The sequence below is a fragment of the Antechinus flavipes genome, chromosome 5, assembly GCF_016432865.1.
Source record: "Antechinus flavipes isolate AdamAnt ecotype Samford, QLD, Australia chromosome 5, AdamAnt_v2, whole genome shotgun sequence".
In the NCBI taxonomy this organism is placed as follows: domain Eukaryota; kingdom Metazoa; phylum Chordata; class Mammalia; order Dasyuromorphia; family Dasyuridae; genus Antechinus; species Antechinus flavipes.
Genome location: NC_067402.1, coordinates 105,841,940 through 105,861,645, shown reverse-complemented (window position 1 = coordinate 105,861,645; position 19,706 = coordinate 105,841,940). Strand labels below are relative to the sequence as shown.

At 35.0% G+C, this 19,706-nt stretch overlaps 1 protein-coding gene across 2 annotated transcripts in view; it reads right to left on the bottom strand.

The window, feature by feature from the left end:
- The window catches only part of DGKI (diacylglycerol kinase iota), a 565,471-nt gene that overhangs the window by 19,592 nt on the left and 526,173 nt on the right, over window positions 1-19,706 (bottom strand). For both annotated transcript variants that reach the window (XM_051961507.1, XM_051961508.1), the window contains 2 exons: window positions 18,048-18,085; window positions 10,129-10,249 (listed from right to left, as the gene is read on the bottom strand). In XM_051961507.1, coding sequence (XP_051817467.1) covers window positions 10,129-10,249; window positions 18,048-18,085 — 159 coding nt within the window. The remainder of the gene's footprint in view (window positions 1-10,128; window positions 10,250-18,047; window positions 18,086-19,706) is intronic.

Here is a 19,706-nt window from a genome sequence, read left to right as displayed (position 1 = left end):
GATGAAGAGAGAAAAAGATTCAACATTTCATAGACTTCCCTATAATGTATTACATCCTTCAAGCCGGAATCCGTGCAGAGCCCCCCTCCCTTTGCCTCATTGCTCAAAAGTCTGGTTTTTAAAAGAGTCCTTGGAAAAGAAATTAATCACTGATTACTGAGTCTAAGAGGGTCACTAATCTCTCATTTCTGCCTTTTGGAAATGGAGTCGTATTTTTAGTGAACTGAAGTTGTGATTGGGACCACAATCTCCAACCACAAAGGCTACAATTAAAGGGTAGGAGAGACAAGGATTGGGTGGTAATGATGAAAAAGGCATGAAAAGTAGCTGAAGCTAGAACCAGACACCATGTCATTTATTCTCCGCTAAAGGGCCCTGCTAAATTCTTAATATTACAATAATCAATGATGTCTTTGTAAAAAGTCAGGCAGTCTCAACATGTACCTTGGATACTGACCATATTAAGCTATAATGGTGACTTAAATCAAATCAGAAAACCTTCATAAGAGTCAGAGTTCACTGTGTGGCTCCAGAAGAATATGACTGCAAAGGATCATAAAGATTATTATTCTAATCCCTTAATTTTATATATGTGAAAACTGAATATTTTGGTGTTTTCAAGGGACTTATCCAAAGTTACCCGGGCATTAATTAGCAGAGTGGATATATATATATATATATATATATATATATATATATATATACATATATATATGTATATATATATATATATATCTCTTCTAACTCTAGATCCAATGTATCAACTATGACATTTTCTTTTTTTCTTTTTCCTTGTTTATCTATTTCTTCTTTCTAGGGTATATTAGGCAAAACATTCAATTATTTTGTCCAATTTGATTCTATCCCAAATTTCAAGTCATATTTCAATTAAATGAAATTAAATTTGCATATATATTTTTGAGTGTGTGTAAAATGTGACTCAGTAATCTCATCATTTTGGTGAACTTTCCTCTAAATTGTCATAAGCTCTGAAACTTTAGCCTTAGAAAAGCCTGTGGTACTAAATGGTTAAATGATTTATCTTGGGATACAATATCAATGTCAAGATATGATTCATTATGCATGTATATTAAATAAGGTTTGGTTAAAGTGTATATTTTCTGTTGTAAGATTGAAAAATGGGAAAGGAAGTTCTTCACAAAGGCAAGGAAAGTTTTGGTCATTATTAGTTTAATATCTATCCATACCTTAATAGCTTTACTGACTGCTATTTAATAGAGAGGCCATGTTCATTGCTGGAATTAAGAAATCAAACAGCTTTTGTCTAATATCTAATCTAGAAAACAACTGCTAATTTCATCATAAGATGGCATTTAAGGAGTGCCTGCTGTGTAAGGAGAATGGTTTGTTCTAGGCAATTTGTGCCCTCCCCAGAGGGAACAATAATTTACTTGGGATGGCATGGAGGAGACTCCAATGATTTATTACCAAAGCCACAGATGACATAGATTTTACTTCACAGACCCTAATGGAAAGTGAAGAGTCAATGTGAATATTTGAACTTACATCAAATAGTGGTGAATCTATACATTCAGATTTTGTCACATCCAGCTCTATGAACAAAATGACAGAGTAAAATGGACATTAAAGGTGAAACTGATATTATGTGCCAACTTGGCAGGATGTGGATCTGAGATAAACAGTGATTGCATTTCACTTTTTATTAATTAACTTTGGTCAATAGGATATATTGAGTTGGTTTGTTTGAACAGTGGCGGTGAATTATGCTGCACCATTCACATTCTGTCAAGTCTTTTTGTAACCAATGAGACTAACATTAGTGAGATGGCTGGCTGGAACACAGAGTATGGTTGATAGCCATGGGAATAGTGTTTTTCTTGATATGGTGCTAATTGGATCATATGGGAATCAAGGTTTTATTTTCATTAATTCTATGTTCACACTGAGTTCTCCAACCCAGATGAAAATATGCAATGTATTTAACATATTCCAACTCTGTTTCTGTTTCTGTCTCAGCCTCATTTTGTGTCTTCTTTATTTTAGCAATACATTTTTATCAATACATCTTACCCCATGTCTTAGCTACAGTCTCCCCTAGATTGTGGGAAAATGTGATAAAATTAAAAAGTGAGTCTTTATTACACCAATATTGCAAGTGAAAAAAAATAACAATGGTAGTACCTATTTGTCTTGACAAACTACATACTATCCAAAGATGTGGGGGTAATCCCAGATGAATAAAACCTTTTGCCCAGACTGTAACATGGATTTGGATGTAAGTTTGAATTTGTAGTTTGGTAGATGGTAGTTTGAATTCATAGTAGATGAATTTGAGCTAGTAGTGTGTGTATTTTGGACACCCGCTGACAATGGACAATGGACAATGGACAATGAGGTGGGCCTAGAATTGAATAGGATTAAGAAAGTACACTATATTACACTTAGAAAATTACTGGAAAATGGTCACAGACAATTTTCAGATGAAGAAATTAAATCCATTTATAGTCACATGATAAGGCACTCTAAATCATTATTTATCAGAGAAATGCAAATTAAGACAACTCTAAAGTACTTCTACACATCTCTCAGATTGGCTAAGATGACAGGAAAAGACAATGACGAATGTTGGAGGGGATGTGGGAAAAGTAGAACACTAGTACACTGTTGGTAGAATTGTGAACCATTCTGGTGCAACTATTCTCGAGAGCAATTTGGAACTATGCCCAAAGGGATATAAAACTGTGCATATCCTTTGATCCAGTAGTGTTCTATTGGACTTATATCTCAAAGAGATCTTAAAGGAAGGAAAGGGACCCACATGTGCAAAAATGTTTGTGGCAGCCCTTTCTGTAGTGCCAAGAAACTGGAAAATGAATGGATGCTCATCAACTGGAGAATGGCTAAATAAATTATGGTATATGAATGTTATGGAATACTATTGTTCTATAAGAAATGATCAGGAGAATGATTTCAGAGAGTCCTGGAGAGATTTACATGAACTGATGCTGAGTGAAATAAGCAGAACCTGGAGATAATTGACCACGACAATAAAAAGATAATAGGATGATCAATTCTGATGGACATGGCTCTTTTCATGTTCTCATTAATTTAGATACTATTTTAGAATATACAGATTCTGTTTCTGTTTCTTTCTCAGCCTCATTTTGTGTCTTCTCTAGATTTAGCAAGACATTTTTATGATCTTGTGACGAAGGGAGCCATTTACACACCAGAGAGAGGACTGTAAGCACTGAGTGTGGATCACAATATAGCAATTTCACTCTTTTTGTAGTTGTTTGATTGCATTTTATTTTCTTTCTCATCTTTTTCCTTTTTGATTTGATTTCTCTCGTGCAGCAAAATAACTGTATAAATATGTATGCCTATATTGGATTTAACATCTATTTTACTATGTTTAACCTATATTGGATTACTTGCAATCTGGGGGAAAGGGTGAGAGAAAGGGGTGAAAAAAAAAATGGAATACAAGGTTTTGCAAGGGTTAATGTTGAAAAATTATCCATGCATATCTTTTGAAAATAAAAAAACCTTTGAATAAAAAAATGAAAAAATGAAAAAAGAGCAATATCTGAGAAAATAAAGCAATGAGCACAGAAAAAAAGAAAATTACAAAGGATTTTCTTTTCTTTTCTTTTTTTTTTTTCTCTAGCAATTGAGGTTAAGTGATTTCCCACAGCTAAGAAGTGTTAAGTGTCTGAGACCAGATTTGAACTCAGATCCTCCTGACTTCAGAGTTGATATTGCAAAACTTTTCAACAAACTACCATCTGAAACAAAATTGTTTTTATTAAGCATTTTTACAGCACCAATATAGTCCTGACAATGTTAAATGGTTGTGAATAATGGATATCTCAATATCTGAAGAAACAAAAATTCTTATGACTCAGAGGAGAATGGAGAGTTTCCTGTGACATAAATAGGCTGTTCTATAAGAAATGATCTTTTGTTACTTTTGTAACATGAAAAAGAAGAATTACAGGCTATCCTTCAGGGAAATAATGTAAGATAAGAAGAAAAGGCATGCCAGCTATGGAATAAAAATGGGATATAACAGGCAGCCAAACTAAGAACTTCACTAATACATACAAAATGTTTAAAAACCTAGAGTAAGGCTTCTACCACTTAGGCAGATCCTCTATGGAAGATTATAGAAAGGCATGAATAAGAATTGCCCAGAATTATAGTCTATCTAATTCTATAATCTGTATATTCTAAAATAGTATCTAAATTAATGAGAACATGAATACATTGAAGGATAGGAAATATGAAGCCCTATATGGGAAACTGAGGATGTTAGAGGCATAGGGAATGTTTTCCTAACTGATATTATCTGAAAATAGAGAATTTAGAGAAAAAAATAACATTTGGAAAAATCAATAGTCAATTAACAAGATGGTATGATCAGAGAATGGGATTTAAATTTCTGGATAGTAATTTAATATTCAATAATGCAGGTCCTAGAGATGAAGTATGTTGAACAAGGATTGGTAAAAGTATGTTTTTCTGTTATATGGTTGAGAAAAGAGGAGGAAAAAAGGAGAAAAACTATCAACTGTGAGAATAAAGAATAGGTATGCTATGGGAAGAATAAGAGCAGTATAACTAAGTGACTAGTCATTCATAGAAACCAAAATTCTGAAAACCTCTAGTTTCAGATGGATATGAATACACACAAACGTTCAATATAATAAATAGTGAGCCAAAGATCTTAATGCAATGAGTGAATTAAATAATTGATGATGTACTTATCAAGTATTTACTATATGCTTGGCTTTGCACTGAGTGTTGGGAATAAACACACACAAAATAAGATCTCTGTCCTGAAAGACCTTGTTAATATGGAAAGATACCACACAAATGAAAGTGGTGGTCAAGGAAGTCATAAGGGTGGTAAATGAAATTATAGAATAAGAATTGAACCATTCTGTCCAGTAATGGTAGCCTTGATTTGATTACTGTTTTCAGAGCTTGAAGTATAAAGGGACAGATTGTGAAGACAAAAGAGACATGCCATCCACATGGCTTGAAAATTGTTAGAGAACAATAGCCTGAAGATCTGACTAGGAAAAGTAAAGGGAAAAAACTTCAGTGCCACAAATAATATTCAAATCTCATGGGAGGTGATAAAAGACTAGAATGTATGAAATGAGCAGATTAGATTGACTCAGTGGTAAAGATTAAAAAAAAGATAAAACTAGTGGGGGCAAATATAGTGGAACATATTTAGGTAAGAATCAATACTGAGAGAAACAGAAGTAATATTAAAGGAAATATATTAAAGACTGCCTAGGCAAAAGGAGCCTCATTCATGATGAATTGTGGGAGTAGTTTATAAAAACTGGCAAGAAGACATGATATAATAATGATTGAGGACTTCAACTATCTGAAGAGTCTCCCTATGATAAAAGCAAAGCAATTGAAAAATGATTGACTTACCTTGATGAAAGTTTCACCCTTAAGAAGATGAAAGAGGTAGTGAAGGGAGCTATCTTTCTCAACCTGATTCTAACAAATAAGGGAAAATGTAATGCAGAAACAGAATAACTCAAGTCTTTGAAGGAGGGATAATTCTGCCTCAGAGAATGTAGCAGGTAAGGAGGTAAAGTCCAGGCATGGCCTAATATCTGACCAAGACTTTGAGGCACAGGATATAGACAAAACCTCAGAAGAAGGATAGATCATATCATATGGCTTAAGATTCCCTAAGGGAAGAAGGATAGTATACTCTTCAGTGCAAAATTCTTATAACACAAACACAAAGAATTCATATGAAGAAGAAATGAAGAATTTTCCAAAGATAATATGGTGATACAGAAAATTCCCTTACAACAAGACTACAAAATACTAAGTACAAAAAATGAAAGCAGGGGCAAATAATTGCAGGATACCAAAGTGTAGCAAAGTCCTGTAACAAAAGTATCCAGAGAAGAGTAGAATAAGCTAAGATTTAAGATGAATTTACAGTAGGCCAGTGTTTTTAAGCTATGTTGAGGTGAGATGAAGCCAAAAAAGGAAAAAAAAATTACTGGGTGGGACACCAAATGGTAAAGTGATAACAAAGGTAGGCAAAAGACAGGAAAAACAAATACCTTCTATTTGTTATTTCTCTATCAAGTGAGATAATCTTCAAGCTCAGAAGGATAGAACCCAAATGGTTAACAGGGAATAGGAAATAATAAGAATGTACTTAGCTGCCCTAAATGAAATACAGTCATCAATTCCTGATAAATGGTATATAAAAATCTGGAAAGAACTGGGGGATTTGATTCTCAATCACTGTCAATTATCTTCAAAAGATCATAAAGAATGATTCTGCAGGACTACAGAGAGGCAAACATAGTCCTAATTTGCAAAACAAGAGAAAGAAGGTAGATTCTTCAAACTTGAGACCCACCAAGTTTAACTTTGATTCTTGATAAAATGTTAAAATGAATTGTTAAAGGGATCATGAACATTTAGAAAGAGAAATAGAGATCAGTGAATACAAGATAAGATTATCAAAGACAAGTTATACTTCATGTCAGACTAATTCCATTTACTTTTTTGTGATTGTCACTAGATTAAAGTATTGGGGGAATGTCATAATATGCCTTGATTTCAGCAAGGCTTAGAAAAAATTCTTTACTTGAAGACAAAAGGAGAGAAAGGAACTAGATAATGCTACAATCCAATTCAGAAGCAACTAAATGTCTAGACCCAAATAGTAGTGATTAGTAAATTAATGTGAGACTTGAGACAGGTTGGTGAAATACTACCATCAGGTTCTAACTTTGGCCATTTTTCTGCTTAACACTTTTATCAATGATTTGAATAAAAGCATAGATAGCTTACTTAACATGTCAGATAACATGAACTTGGGAGGTATAAATAATAGATTTAGAATCAAAATCCCATATATCCTCCCTTTGAAGGGTAGAATTGATGAGCCAGATGAAATGAGATAATATTTTAAAATGAGAAATGTTAAAACATGTAAATTGCAGTTAAAGAAGGGAAGATATGTCCAGAGAGTTCATTAAGACAAAGAAGGGAAACATGACAGTTGTGATCAAGTATTTGAAGGACTGTCATGTTCTAGAGGCATTAGATTTATTGTGCTTGGTCCTAGATGACAAAACTATAAGAAATAAATAGAAATGACAGAGGAAAAGTTCAAAGAGATTTAAGGAAAAAATCCTAACATTCAGAGCTTTTGAAAATTGCAATAGGTTTGAGTTAGAAATTGATGAATTTCCCATGATTGGAAGTTTTTTTTTTTTTTTAAACAATTATAACTTTTTATTGACAGGACCCATGCCAGGGTAATTTTTTACAACATTATCCCTTGCACTTACTTCTGTTTTGATTTTTTCCCCTCCCTCCCTCCCTCCACCCTCTCTCCCAGATGGCAAGCAGTCCTATACATGTTAAATATGTCACAGTATATCCTAGATACAATATAGGTGTGCAGAACCGAACAAATCTCTTGTTGCACAGGAAAAATTGGATTCAGAAGATAAAAATAACCCAGGAAGAAAAACAAACATGCAGACAGTTTACATTCATTTCCCAGTGTTCTTTCTTTGGGTGTAGCTGCTTCTATCCATCATTGATCAATTGAAACTGAGTTAGATTTTCTCTTTGTCAAAGAAATCCACTTCCATCAGAATACATCTTCATACAGTATCGTCGTTGAAGTGTATAATGATCTCTTGGTTCTGTTCATTTCACTTAGCATCAGTTCATGTAAGTCTCGCCAGTCCTCTCTGTTTTCATCCTGCTGGTCATTTCTTACAGAACAATAATATTCCATAACATTCATATACCACAATTTACCCAGCCATTCTCCAATTGATGGGCATCCATTCATTTTCCAGTTTCTAGCCACTACAAACAGGGCTGCCACAAACATTTTGGCACATACAGGTCCCTTTCCCTTCTTTAGTATTTCTTTGGAATATAAGCCCAATAGAAATACTGCTGGATCAAAGGGTATGCACAATTTGATAACTTTTTGGGCATAATTCCAGATTGCTCTCCAGAATGGTTGGATTCATTCACAACTCCACCAACAATGCATCAGTGTCCCAGTTTTCCCGCATCCCCTCCAACATTCATCATTATTTTTTCCTGTCATCTTAGCCAATCTGAGAGGTGTGTAGTGGTATCTCAGAGTTGTCTTAATTTGCATTTCTCTGATCAATAATGATTTAGAACACTCTTTCATATGAGTGGTAATAGTTTCAATTTCATCATCTGAAAATTGTCTGTTCATATCCTTTGACCATTTATCAATTGGAGAATGGCTTGATTTCTTATAAGTTTGAGTCAGTTCTCTATATATTTTGGAAATGAGGCCTTTATCAGAACCTTTAACTGTGAAGATGTTTTCCCAGTTTGTTGCTTCCCTTCTAATTTTGTTTGCATTAGTTTTGTTTGTACAAAGGCTTTTTAACTTGATGTAATCAAAATTTTCTATTTTGTGATCAATAATGGTCTCTAGTTCATCTTTGGCCATGAATTTCTTCCTCTTCCACAAGTCTGAGAGATAAACTATCCTATGTTCCTCTAATTCATTTATAATCTTGTTTTTTATGCCTAAATCATGGAGCCATTTTGATCTTATCTTGGTAGACGATGTTAAGTATGGGTCCATGCCTAATTTCCGCCATACTAATTTCCAGTTATCCCAGCAGTTTTTGTCAAATAATGAATTCTTATCCCAAAAATTAGGATCTTTGGGTTTGCCAAACCCTAGATTGCTGTAGTTGACTATTTTGTCTTGTTAACCTAACCTATTCCAGTGATCAACTAATCTATTTCTTAGCCAATAGCAAATGGTTTTGGTGACTGCTGCTTTATAATATAGTTTTAGATCAGGTACAGCTAGGCCGCCTTCATTTGATTTTTTTTTTTCATTAATTCCCTTGAGATTCTCAATCTTTTGTTCTTCCATATGAATTTTGTTGTTACTTTTTCTAGATCATTAAAATATTTTCTTGGAAGTCTGATTGATTTAGCACTAAATAAATAGATTAGCTTAGGGAGTATTGTCATCTTTATTATATTCGTTCGGCCTATCCAAGAGCACTTAATATTTTCCCAATTATTTAAATCTGACTTTATTTGTGTGGAAAGTTTTTTGTAATTTTGCTCATATAATTCCTGACTTTCCTTTGGTAGATAGATTCCCAAATATTTTATGCTGTCAACAGTTATTTTGAATGGAATTTCTTTTTGTATCTCTTGCTGTTGGATTTTGTTGGTGATGTATAAAAATGCTGAGGATTTATGGGGATTTATTTTGTATCCTGCAACTTTGCTAAAGTTATGAATTATTTCTAATAGCTTTTCAGTAGAATCTCTGGGGTTCTCTAAGTACACCATCATATCATCTGCAAAGAGTGATAGTTTGGTTTCCTCATTGCCTACTCTAATTCCTATAATCTCATTCTAGACTCTTATTCCTGAGGCTAAGCGTTTCTAATACAATATTGAATAATAATGGTGATAGTGTCACTGGAAGTTTTTACTGAATTCTCATGATAGAATGTAGAAGGTAGCCCTGGTCAAGTATGATTTGGATTAGTAGACATGTAAGGTACCTTCCAACTTTGAAATTTTCTGATTTGACAATCTATATCAGGACATTCTAGCATGGTACATGGTACAAAAAATTTGCTGGATTGGCCACAAATTCTTGACATATCACTCAGGACCTAGGTGAATATTGGCAAGTTTTTCATCATTTCTCAACTGCATAATATAGGGTTTGCACTAGACGATTTTAAAAGTTTTTTATAGCTATAAAGCCCTGATCCTATAACTTCTTTCAGATAGTTTCTGTGATCTACATAAGATCCACATTGTGCAGACATAGAAAGCTGAAATTAAGTCATAAGCTGTTTCATTTGCTTATGACACCTTATTTCCTGAAAGATCTCTCTAGAAATACCATTTTCAGAGAGCTGCAGGACTCAGTAAAGATAATATCTGGAAAGGGAAACAAAATGGCAAAAGACTCTAAGATGAGCATGGACAGTAAAGAGGTGCACAGAACTAATAAGACCCCACTCTGAAAGTTTTCTGAGTCAAAGTTGGCTTTGTAAGAACCACTTTGTCTGCATGTAAGTGCTGCCTACTCACCATGGTCAAGGATGTATTTCACAATATCGCCATTCCCAGTTTTAGCTGCGTAGTGAAGGAGTGAACAGTGATCTGGTCCCTGGATTAGTAGACTGCCTCCATTCTTATAGCATTCTATGAGCTGAAAAACAGAAACCCAGAAATTCAGCCAGCATTTGGAGGTAAGGCATCCAGTGGTAGAGCATAAGAGGCAAATCACAAATGCTATCTACCTCAAAAGACCCAGAGGTGAAGCCAAACAAAAAGAAATCCCATTCCTCAGTTGCATCATTTATTAAACAGATAGCCAAGAATGTTCAGCTATCCCTATCTTGGTCCCAAGATAATTATATTTGCTACATAGCTAAAATAAAATTGGTGTGCACGAGATTAACCACTTCCTCCTCCTCCTCCTTTTCTTCCTCCTCCTCCTTCTTCTTCTTCCTTCTTTCCTCTTCTTTCCTCTTCTTTCCTCTTCTTTCTTCTTCTTCTTCTTCTTCTTCTTTTTCCTTCTTCTTCTTCCTTCTTCTTCCTCCTCCTCCTCCTCCTCCTCCTTCTCCTTCTTTTTCTTCTTCTTCTTCTTCTTCTTCTTCTTCTTCTTCTTCTTCTTCTTCACAATCAGGATTAAGTGACTTGCTCAGATCACACAGCTAGTTAAGTGTCAAGTGTTCAAGGCTGAATTTGAACTCAGGTCCTCCTAACTTCAGGTCTGCTCTATCCACTAGCTACTCCTAACTACTTATTCTTTATTTTGTTTATGAGCATTGTGCTCTTTTTTTTCTACTTTAGGAGGGATGTATGTGTGTGTGTCCATGCATGCATGTGCATTTGTGCACCTACTTACATACATGCTACAAAAATCTAATACTACTCTCTGCTCAATATCCCTCTGGATGAGAAAAAGAGAAAGAACGATTAGTTGAAATAGGCACAGCTGAATTCATCCATAATTAAGTTGTTGCTCCAAGAGTAAAGCTTTCTTGTTTTCTGTAGCCTTCCATAGATGGTATGAAGTACCAATAATAATTTATATAGCATTGTAATTTTTGTAAAGTGCTTTGTGGACATTATTTTAGTCGATTCTCTCAATCCTGTGAGGTAGATGCAATAGACACTAAAAACTTAATTTTATAGAAGAGAAAACAGCTTTAGGGAAGTCAACATAGTGTTGTAGTGGAAAGAACTCTTGGATTCCAGGTCCAGGAGCATTTCCTTCATAAAAAAGTTATTCAACATTAATGAGGTTAGTGGGAGGCAAGATAATGTAAGAGACTTTTGTTTTCTTGGCCAAAAAAAATTGGCCGTGAAGGTCTACTATCATATGCTGCCTCGGACTCTTACTAGCTGTGTGAACCTAGGCAAGTAACTTAGTCTGCACCTTGAACCTCACTTGCCTCAGAGGAAGTAATGGGAATAATAATAGTGTCTATCTCATAGGGTTATTGTAAAGATCGAAAGTGATAATGTATAAAATTATTTGCAAAACTCAAAGGAGTAAATGTGAATTATTATTATCATTATGTTATTATTATTTAGCTGCCTATAAGATGAATGAGAAGCCAAAGGCAAATGAATATATTGTTATATGTCCCAGCTATACCAATAACTAGAATACTAAATGCTATGAAGGTTTCCTTCAGTGGATGGAGTAACTTCTGTATGAAAGTAGACTTTTTGAAAATACAATAAAATCATATCTGAAATATAAATCTAGAAAGATGAGAAATGTAAATGGGAATATGATGACACAATCTAATAAGGAAGAATGTAGAAACAGCAAACAAACTCACATTTATAAAATTAGATTACTAGAGTTAGGGAATCCTTTTTGAAGTTTGGAAAAGGGAATTTTAGGTTCTGCCTCATCCATTATTAGATAGTAAACACACATAATTCTTTTATCCAGAGAAGCTATATATAATGCAGACACACACATACTCACATATTTAATAAAGATAATAATTCATTGATGATATTACAGACTAGGCTAATATGAAGAAGCAAAAGATATTATAGGTTAGGGAGAAAGAGTGGCACAGATCTGAGCTTAATATCACACCAAAAACGGTAACTATGGGCTGCCCCATGAGATCTCAATTGGAAATAGAATAAATGAATACAAGGCTGGTTGAGCCCTCAGGTTAACTCAGGAAGATATTTCTTATGTTCTCATGCAAAATTAATATATCCTATAAATATGCAGACCATGAAAAGTAGGGCAAGTTTTGTATTTTTCCACAATGTAGTTCCAATACAGTTTGTATTACGTGAAAGGTGCGTGTTAGGAGCTGAGAATACAAAGATAAAAACACAAACAAAAGCCCCTGCCCTCAAGGAGCTTACAATCTATTGGGGGAACGTCCTTACAGTGGTGTATGTACTGGACATGTATTACCTGTAATGGGCTGAGGCTTGAGTTGATGCACTGAGATCCCAAGCACATGAGGCTAAATAGTAATTGGACCATACTCTATTAATATATAAGCTTGGAGAAAGAATGGCCCCCACCCACTCTTTGTGCAAGTCCTGATGTGTTGTATAGGAAATGACGATTTTGGTGGGTGGAGGCAGGGGAGTGGAAAAGGAAGGGGAGGAGAGACTTTTGGGATTGCCATTGCCACGGTCGGCTCGGCTTGCGTCTCTCTCTCTCTTAGCTGGCTTCCTGTCGCAGCTGCCCATATTTGCTATCGCAATCTTTATTCACCTCTTCACTTCAATAAATATTGAAGATTTTTCCCTTAACCTGAATTCCTGACTCCGGCTGATTTTAAATACACGGTCATTACAATTACCCAAAGCAAGAATAAATTAAACTTTAAGAGTATGCTCATATTTCAATTCAATTCAATTAATACCTTTTTAATAACCTATTTATTAGCTGTAAGGCATTATGATAGGCACTAGGAATAGAAAAATGAAAAAATTAAACCACCTTCACCTTTAAGAAGTTCACAATTAGGAGGACATGTAAGTTTGCAAACATTAATGATAAAAGATAGACTGTGATATAGTACAAAGAAGAAATACAGAGAAAGTGGTGTAACAGGAAAATGTGAGGAAGTGGGGGGGAGGGAGAGAGAGGGAAGGAAGGAAGGAAGGAAGGAAGGAAGGAAGGAAGGAAGGAAGGAAGGAAGGAAGGAAGGAAGGAAGGAAGGAAGGAAGGAAGGAAGGAAGGAAGGAAGAAAGGAAGGAAAGGAAAGGAGAGGAAGGAAAGAGAGAGAGGAAAGAAGGAGAGGAAAGAAGGAGAGAGGGAATGAGGAGGTGTTATTCAGTTTGGAGAGCTAATAGGACAGTTTTTATGAGCATATGCTACTGGACTAATCCCTAAAGGCAAACGATTCAAGAGGTGGTGACATGATGTTTTTGTTATGAAATGGACCTGCACTACTGCACAGAGCTAAGAGTAGGCAACTGGATGAGATGGAGAAACAGCCTGGCTACATATGTTTGATTGATACCTCATCAACCTGTATAATTTCATCAGCCTTTGAACTCCCCTCCTTCACTGGCCCCTGTCTCTCTGATTGGAGACTGGGGCCATGAATTCCAAAGGCTCCATGCAGACCATGGAAAGTAGGGCATTATTAATGATAAAAGATAGACTGTGATATAGTACAAAGAAGAAATACAGAGAAAGTGGTGTAACAGGAAAATGTGAGGAAGTGGGGGGGAGGGAGAGAGAGGGAAGGAAGGAAGGAAGGAAGGAAGAAAGGAAGAAAGGAAGGAAGGAAGGAAAGAAGGAAGGAAGGAAGGAAGGAAGGAAGGAAGGAAGGAAGGAAAGGAAGGGAGAGGAAGGAAAGAGAGGAAGGAAAGAGAGAGAGGAAAGAAGGAGAGGAAAGAAGGAGAGAGGGAATGAGGAGGTGTTATTCAGTTTGGAGAGCTAATAGGACAGTTTTTATGAGCATTTTATTCCACAATGTAGTTCCAATACAGTTTGTATTGGAGGAAGCTCAGCTTGGAACATCTCTATGGCTGTACCATTTGAGGGCTTCTCTAACTCCTCTGCCATGACCCTAAAAAGGATACCTTCCCTGGAAGCTCTCCACACACATTTTTCAGCTTCCTTTTGTGCAGTTTCTTCCCTCCTTAGATTGTATGCTTCTTGAGGGCAGAGACTATCTTTTTTTATATGTAGGTCTACAGATATAGATCTATCTATCTATCTATCTATTATTTGTATCTCTAGCACTTAGCCCAGTGCCTGGGACATAATAGGTAAGAAATAAAAGTTTATTAACTGACTATATAAAATACATCAAAGGCAATAAGAGAAAATAAGAAACACAAACCATATTGGAACTAGATTATGAATGCAATTAAATGACTGTCTAAGCAGTTTATACTAGATAACAGCTAAAGATTTTTGACTTATGGACAGTCTGCTCAGATATGCCTTAGGTAGACTATTTAGACTGTTATGTAAATGATAGAATAGAGAGGAGGACAGACAAAAGGCAGAGAGAGACAAGGTACTCTACCTCAGGAATGATTAATCCTTGAATTACAATGGTTGCTATATGAACAGTTATAAAGGTATACATATATATATGTATATATATACATATATATATGTATGTATGTATGTATAGATGTCTCAGAGATACTGTGGAGGTAGAATGGATAGGATTTGTTAGCTTAGGATGTGGAGTGAGGTGAGGGAGAGGGAAAAGTAAAAGAACATCAGATATTTTCACATCAAATTGACATCAAATTAGTAAGGGATGATGGGAGGAGTGGCAGGTTTGGGATAATAGAAAGTAGATTCCATTTTGAACCTGTGTTTGAAAAGACCATTTGTGTTCAATTGTGTATATAACAATTAGAACTAATCTTTTGCAATACTTTAAGGTTTAAATGGCTCTTTACAAATACTATCTCATTTGATCCTCATAATGAAGATATTGTAGCAAACAGAAATTAAGTGTTTTAACCAAGGTCACACATACTGATAAGTCCCTGATATTTTAACTCATATCTCCGTGAATATAAGTCCATGTTCTAACCATCCCTATGAGAGAGTTGTTATCATTAGCTTTATTTGATAGATTAAAGAAGCTAAATCTCTGAGAAGTTAAAGGATTTGGTCAGTGTCACACAGCTAGACATTATCTAAGAGAAGATTTTATTCAATTTTTCTTAACACTTAAATCCAGAACTCTATCCACTATTACACTAGCTGCCTAATCTAATTATAGGAAGGACAGCATGCACATTGGAATCACTGAAAGAGATGTTCACTAAAGAATAAAAGAAATAAGAAGAAAATATGGAGCAAAGCAAGGAAAGAGAAGAAAAAGAGAAAGCCATTATCCCTTTGCTTTTTTCTAAGACTTCTGGCAAGTTCCAGATACTATTAGCATATTTTGATTACACAGAGAAAGGTGAATATAACTATTATACCTACATTCACACATATATTTATATATATGATGAAATGGATAGAACACTGATTTGGAAATCAGGAAAACTCATCTTCCTGACTTCAAATCCAGCTTCAGACAAGCTGTGTGACCCTGAGCAAGTCACTTTACCCTATTTACTTTAGTTACTCCTCTGTAAAATGAATTAGAAAAGGAAATGGCAGACCACTCTAATATCTCCACCATTTAGCTTTAGAACTTTTAGCTGGTTCTAAATTTACCTTTTAAAAAATAGCTTCCTAACAACTTCCTGATAGATAGGTGATGGACTTGGAGTACAGAATGAAATTCCCCCCCCTTTTTTTTTAACATGGCCAATGAAGGAATTTGCTTTTTTTGATTATTTGTGCTTGTAACACATTTTATTTATCTAGCTTTCTCAATGATGGTGGGGATTAGGTGGAAAGGAGATAATGGACCTATAAATAAAAATATAATTGAATAAAAATAATCAAAAGAAAAAAATGGCACTCTGCTTTTTAAAAAGAACATATTTGTACCTTAATTTAACACAATAAAAACATTCCTTAAAGTCTATTTCTAAACTTGATTTAATTTGATTGAAAAAACATTTATTAAGCACCTACTATACACAAGGTATGCTGCTAGGTCCTGAGCACTACACCTTTCAAATATGCAAGGGGAACTATACTTTCAAGCTTTTTATTTTACAGCATTCTTATATATGCCCAAGTCTAAAATTTCATAAATATAGAGAATTTCTGGTTCCCTTTATCAATGAGGATTAATATCTTATATGTCTTTTTTTAAGCCCGAGCTACTGAAAGGCAAAGGATCTTGCCTGTGGTCATATAGTTTATATGTGTCAGAGACTGAACTTACAGAATCATAGATTGAAAATTAGAAGAGACTTCTGAGGAAACTGAGTCTAATCTCCTCCTTCAAAAAAATTAGATGAGGAAACTGAGTTCCAAAGAGATTAAGTGATTTTCTCAAAGTCACAAAATTAATAAGTGTCTCAGTTCTGATTCTGTTAACTCCAAATTTTGTATTTATCTCCTATGTCATTGTGACTCTAAAAGAGTCACGGATCCACATCTTCCTGACTTTGAATCCAGTCCCCTAGTTATTCAAATTTTTTGTGGCCTACATTGAAGGTAGGAATCATGATAACTAATGGTAAAGATGAGATGGCTTTAAAAATAAATTCATGACTATAATAATGGAAGGAAAGAATTGGAAAAGACAGAGCATTAAGTGAAGAAAGTGAAAAATTCTGCATGGTTGTTTAGATATTAAGGGAGGGCACCTTGGAGGAGGAGAATTTTCATCTGAGGTTTCAGAAGTATGTTCCTAGAATTGTTCAAGCCGAATGTGGATGGAATGAAACGCATCCAGTGTAGATTTGAGGATGTATTCCAATGGTGATGTTCACTTATTTGTTTCAATTCTTGGTCCTCTGATGTTTTCTCTGTCTTTTTCCATAAGTCATTTATTTTTTCTTCCTTCTAGACTCAAATAATTGTATATTAGAATTGTCATTTCTGATAAGCTCTGATATGTGTTTCAGCCTGATGGCACATTGTCCACTGGATCTCCCACACATAACAGCTTGTAAATAATGAAAAGGGGAGAAAATGATGCATTTCTTATACAGTGGAAAGTAGTAGGAAGCATAGTTTATACTGTGGCAGACCCAGATCTCTTCTAATTGATGAAAATGTAGATTAACATCTACTTGCTAGCTTAAAAAAAATTATTGCTACCTTTTGATTTTATATCACTGTAGTTTCTGCATGTATTATCCTTCCCTGGTTGAATCCTCCCTTATAACAAAGAAAAACAGTTAAATAAAAATAACAGATAAAACAACCTTGTATTATAATTTATACAGCATTATGCCCTAATGGTCTTTCCCCTCTTTTCCTAAGAGGAAAGAAGTATTTTTTTAACTTATCTTTTTATGAACCTATACCCAAAAACCTTTTGTCTTGAAGCCAGAAGTAAAAGCTTCCTTTTCATTTAAGCAAATTTACCTGTACCATAATCACCAAGTGTCAACTTTATTCCCACAAGAGGGAAGACAAGTCTTTCAGAGCTTTGCTGCCCACCCGCCCCCCTGCAAAAAAAATGAGGCTAAAATAATCCTAGACTATCCATCTTCCCTCTGAGGACTATGTTTCAGGGGCTGTTTGGGTAGTGCCTGCAAAAACACATCATGATAGTTTCTAAAAAGAAATCTCAATCTCTCAAGCATATTCAGAGATTAGAGATTAGATTGGATGTTTATTATTTTTTGCAGGCACTCCATCTATTTTAATTGATCAAGGTAATTGCATTAAGGAGGCTACTTAAGTTTCCCTGCCAATAAGAAATGTGGGAGCTATGGCAATACTCTCCCCCAGCCCATCTTTAATCTTAGCACTCCATATTTTTTATTAAGATGCAAAAAACTTAGTCAAAGAAGGCAAATGGCAGATGGGTCTTGCTCATGACAGAAGCCTGGTGGCTTAGGATGAGGATGGTATTGGTTTATAGTTCTTAAAAAATATTTCTTACCTTCATTAGATCTCCAGCTATGACTGCCTGTACAAGTGCTGTAAGAGACAAAAGAGAGACTTCCTATTAGTTCTAAGACCTCCTTTTGAAATATTTCAAGGAATAGAGATCTCATTTTCCAGAAATACATATAACTGTAGGGCAGGTAAGACAAAGGAGTTAGATGTGTGGAAGAACCACAGAAATGGGCAAAATTTGTGAAACTGATTAGTTTTTTATATCATATTCTTAGCTTTTATCCCTTCCAGGCACCTTCCCATGGCACTTTATATCCCTATATTTGCCTTCTTTATACTCTTCATGTACTAATACCTAGAGTTTATCATTGTCATGCTTTCCCATTTATGCTTGTCTTGGATTTCAGTGACTTGTGAATCAAAATATCAAATGATTTCCCTTAGCTAAGGGAAGAAAACTAGAGATCCAGCAAGGTAAGCCCAATGTAGTAGAACTAGGAGAAGAAGAGAATGAGAAAAAAATGAAGAAGAAAGAAAGAGGAGGAGGAGATGAAGAAGAAAGAAGGAGATGATGAAGAAGAAAGGAGATGAAGAAGGAAAAGTAATAGTAATAGTAGTAGTAGTTGTTGTTGTTGTTGCTGCTGTTGTTGTTGTTGTTGTTATTGTTACCTTTGTCATAGTAGTAACTAGCATTTATATAGTTTCCTAAGGTTTACAAAATGCTTTGCACTGTCAACTTGTTCATCTTATCCCCATTTTACAAGTAAAGATACTGTTAGATACCATTCTATATCAATTTTTTTGAGGCTATACTCAAGATGTATCTGTGACAAAGAGAAACAGACAACTAGGCTCCTTCCCATAGGTATTAAGACTATTTGTGTTTGATTTGAGTTTTTCTCTATACAATGTTTGGGGGTATACACAATCTATTAGTCATTTCAGGGAATAAGGTAAAAGAAAAAAAATGTGACATTCATTATCCTCTCTGGTAATGTCTCAATGTATTGCCTTTTGGCTCCTTTTTAACCCCAAGAGGCTCTGGGACTTGCATGATAGATGACATAACAGAGAAATAGAACTCTTTCCCTGTTTCAAATATAATCCCTAGCCTGAGAAACAACTGATGCCTCACCTTCCCTTCCCTTTATCTCTCAACTCTTTATAGTATGGGATCCAATTTCAACATTCAACTGAAATTGTTCTCTTCAAAGTTACCAATGATTTTTTAATTGTCAAATTATCACAATCCGCATCCTTTTTGACTTTCCTATCTGTCTTTGGCCTAATTGATCACATTCTTATCCTTTGATATTTCTAGGTGTCCATGACACTACTCTATTCTAGTTTTCTTCCTATATATCTAACTGTTCCTTAGTCTCTTTTTTTCTGGATTAAGCTCTCTAAATGTGGACTCCCCCAGGGTTCTGTCCTGGGTCTTCATTTCAACTCCTAGTTACCCAGGCTTGTAATTGAGATGTCAGCTTTGGTTTGTCCCTCACTCTCAGTCCCCATATCCAATCTATCAACAAGGGCTGTTGATTCTATCTTTATAACATTTCTTTTATATGCACACTTCTCTCCTCTGACCCTGTCATCATCCAGGTGCTTTATCATCTCACACATGAACTACTGTAATAGTTGGTTGGTGGGTATTTCTACTTAAAATCTTTTCTCCAATCATCTGTCAAAGTCATTTTTC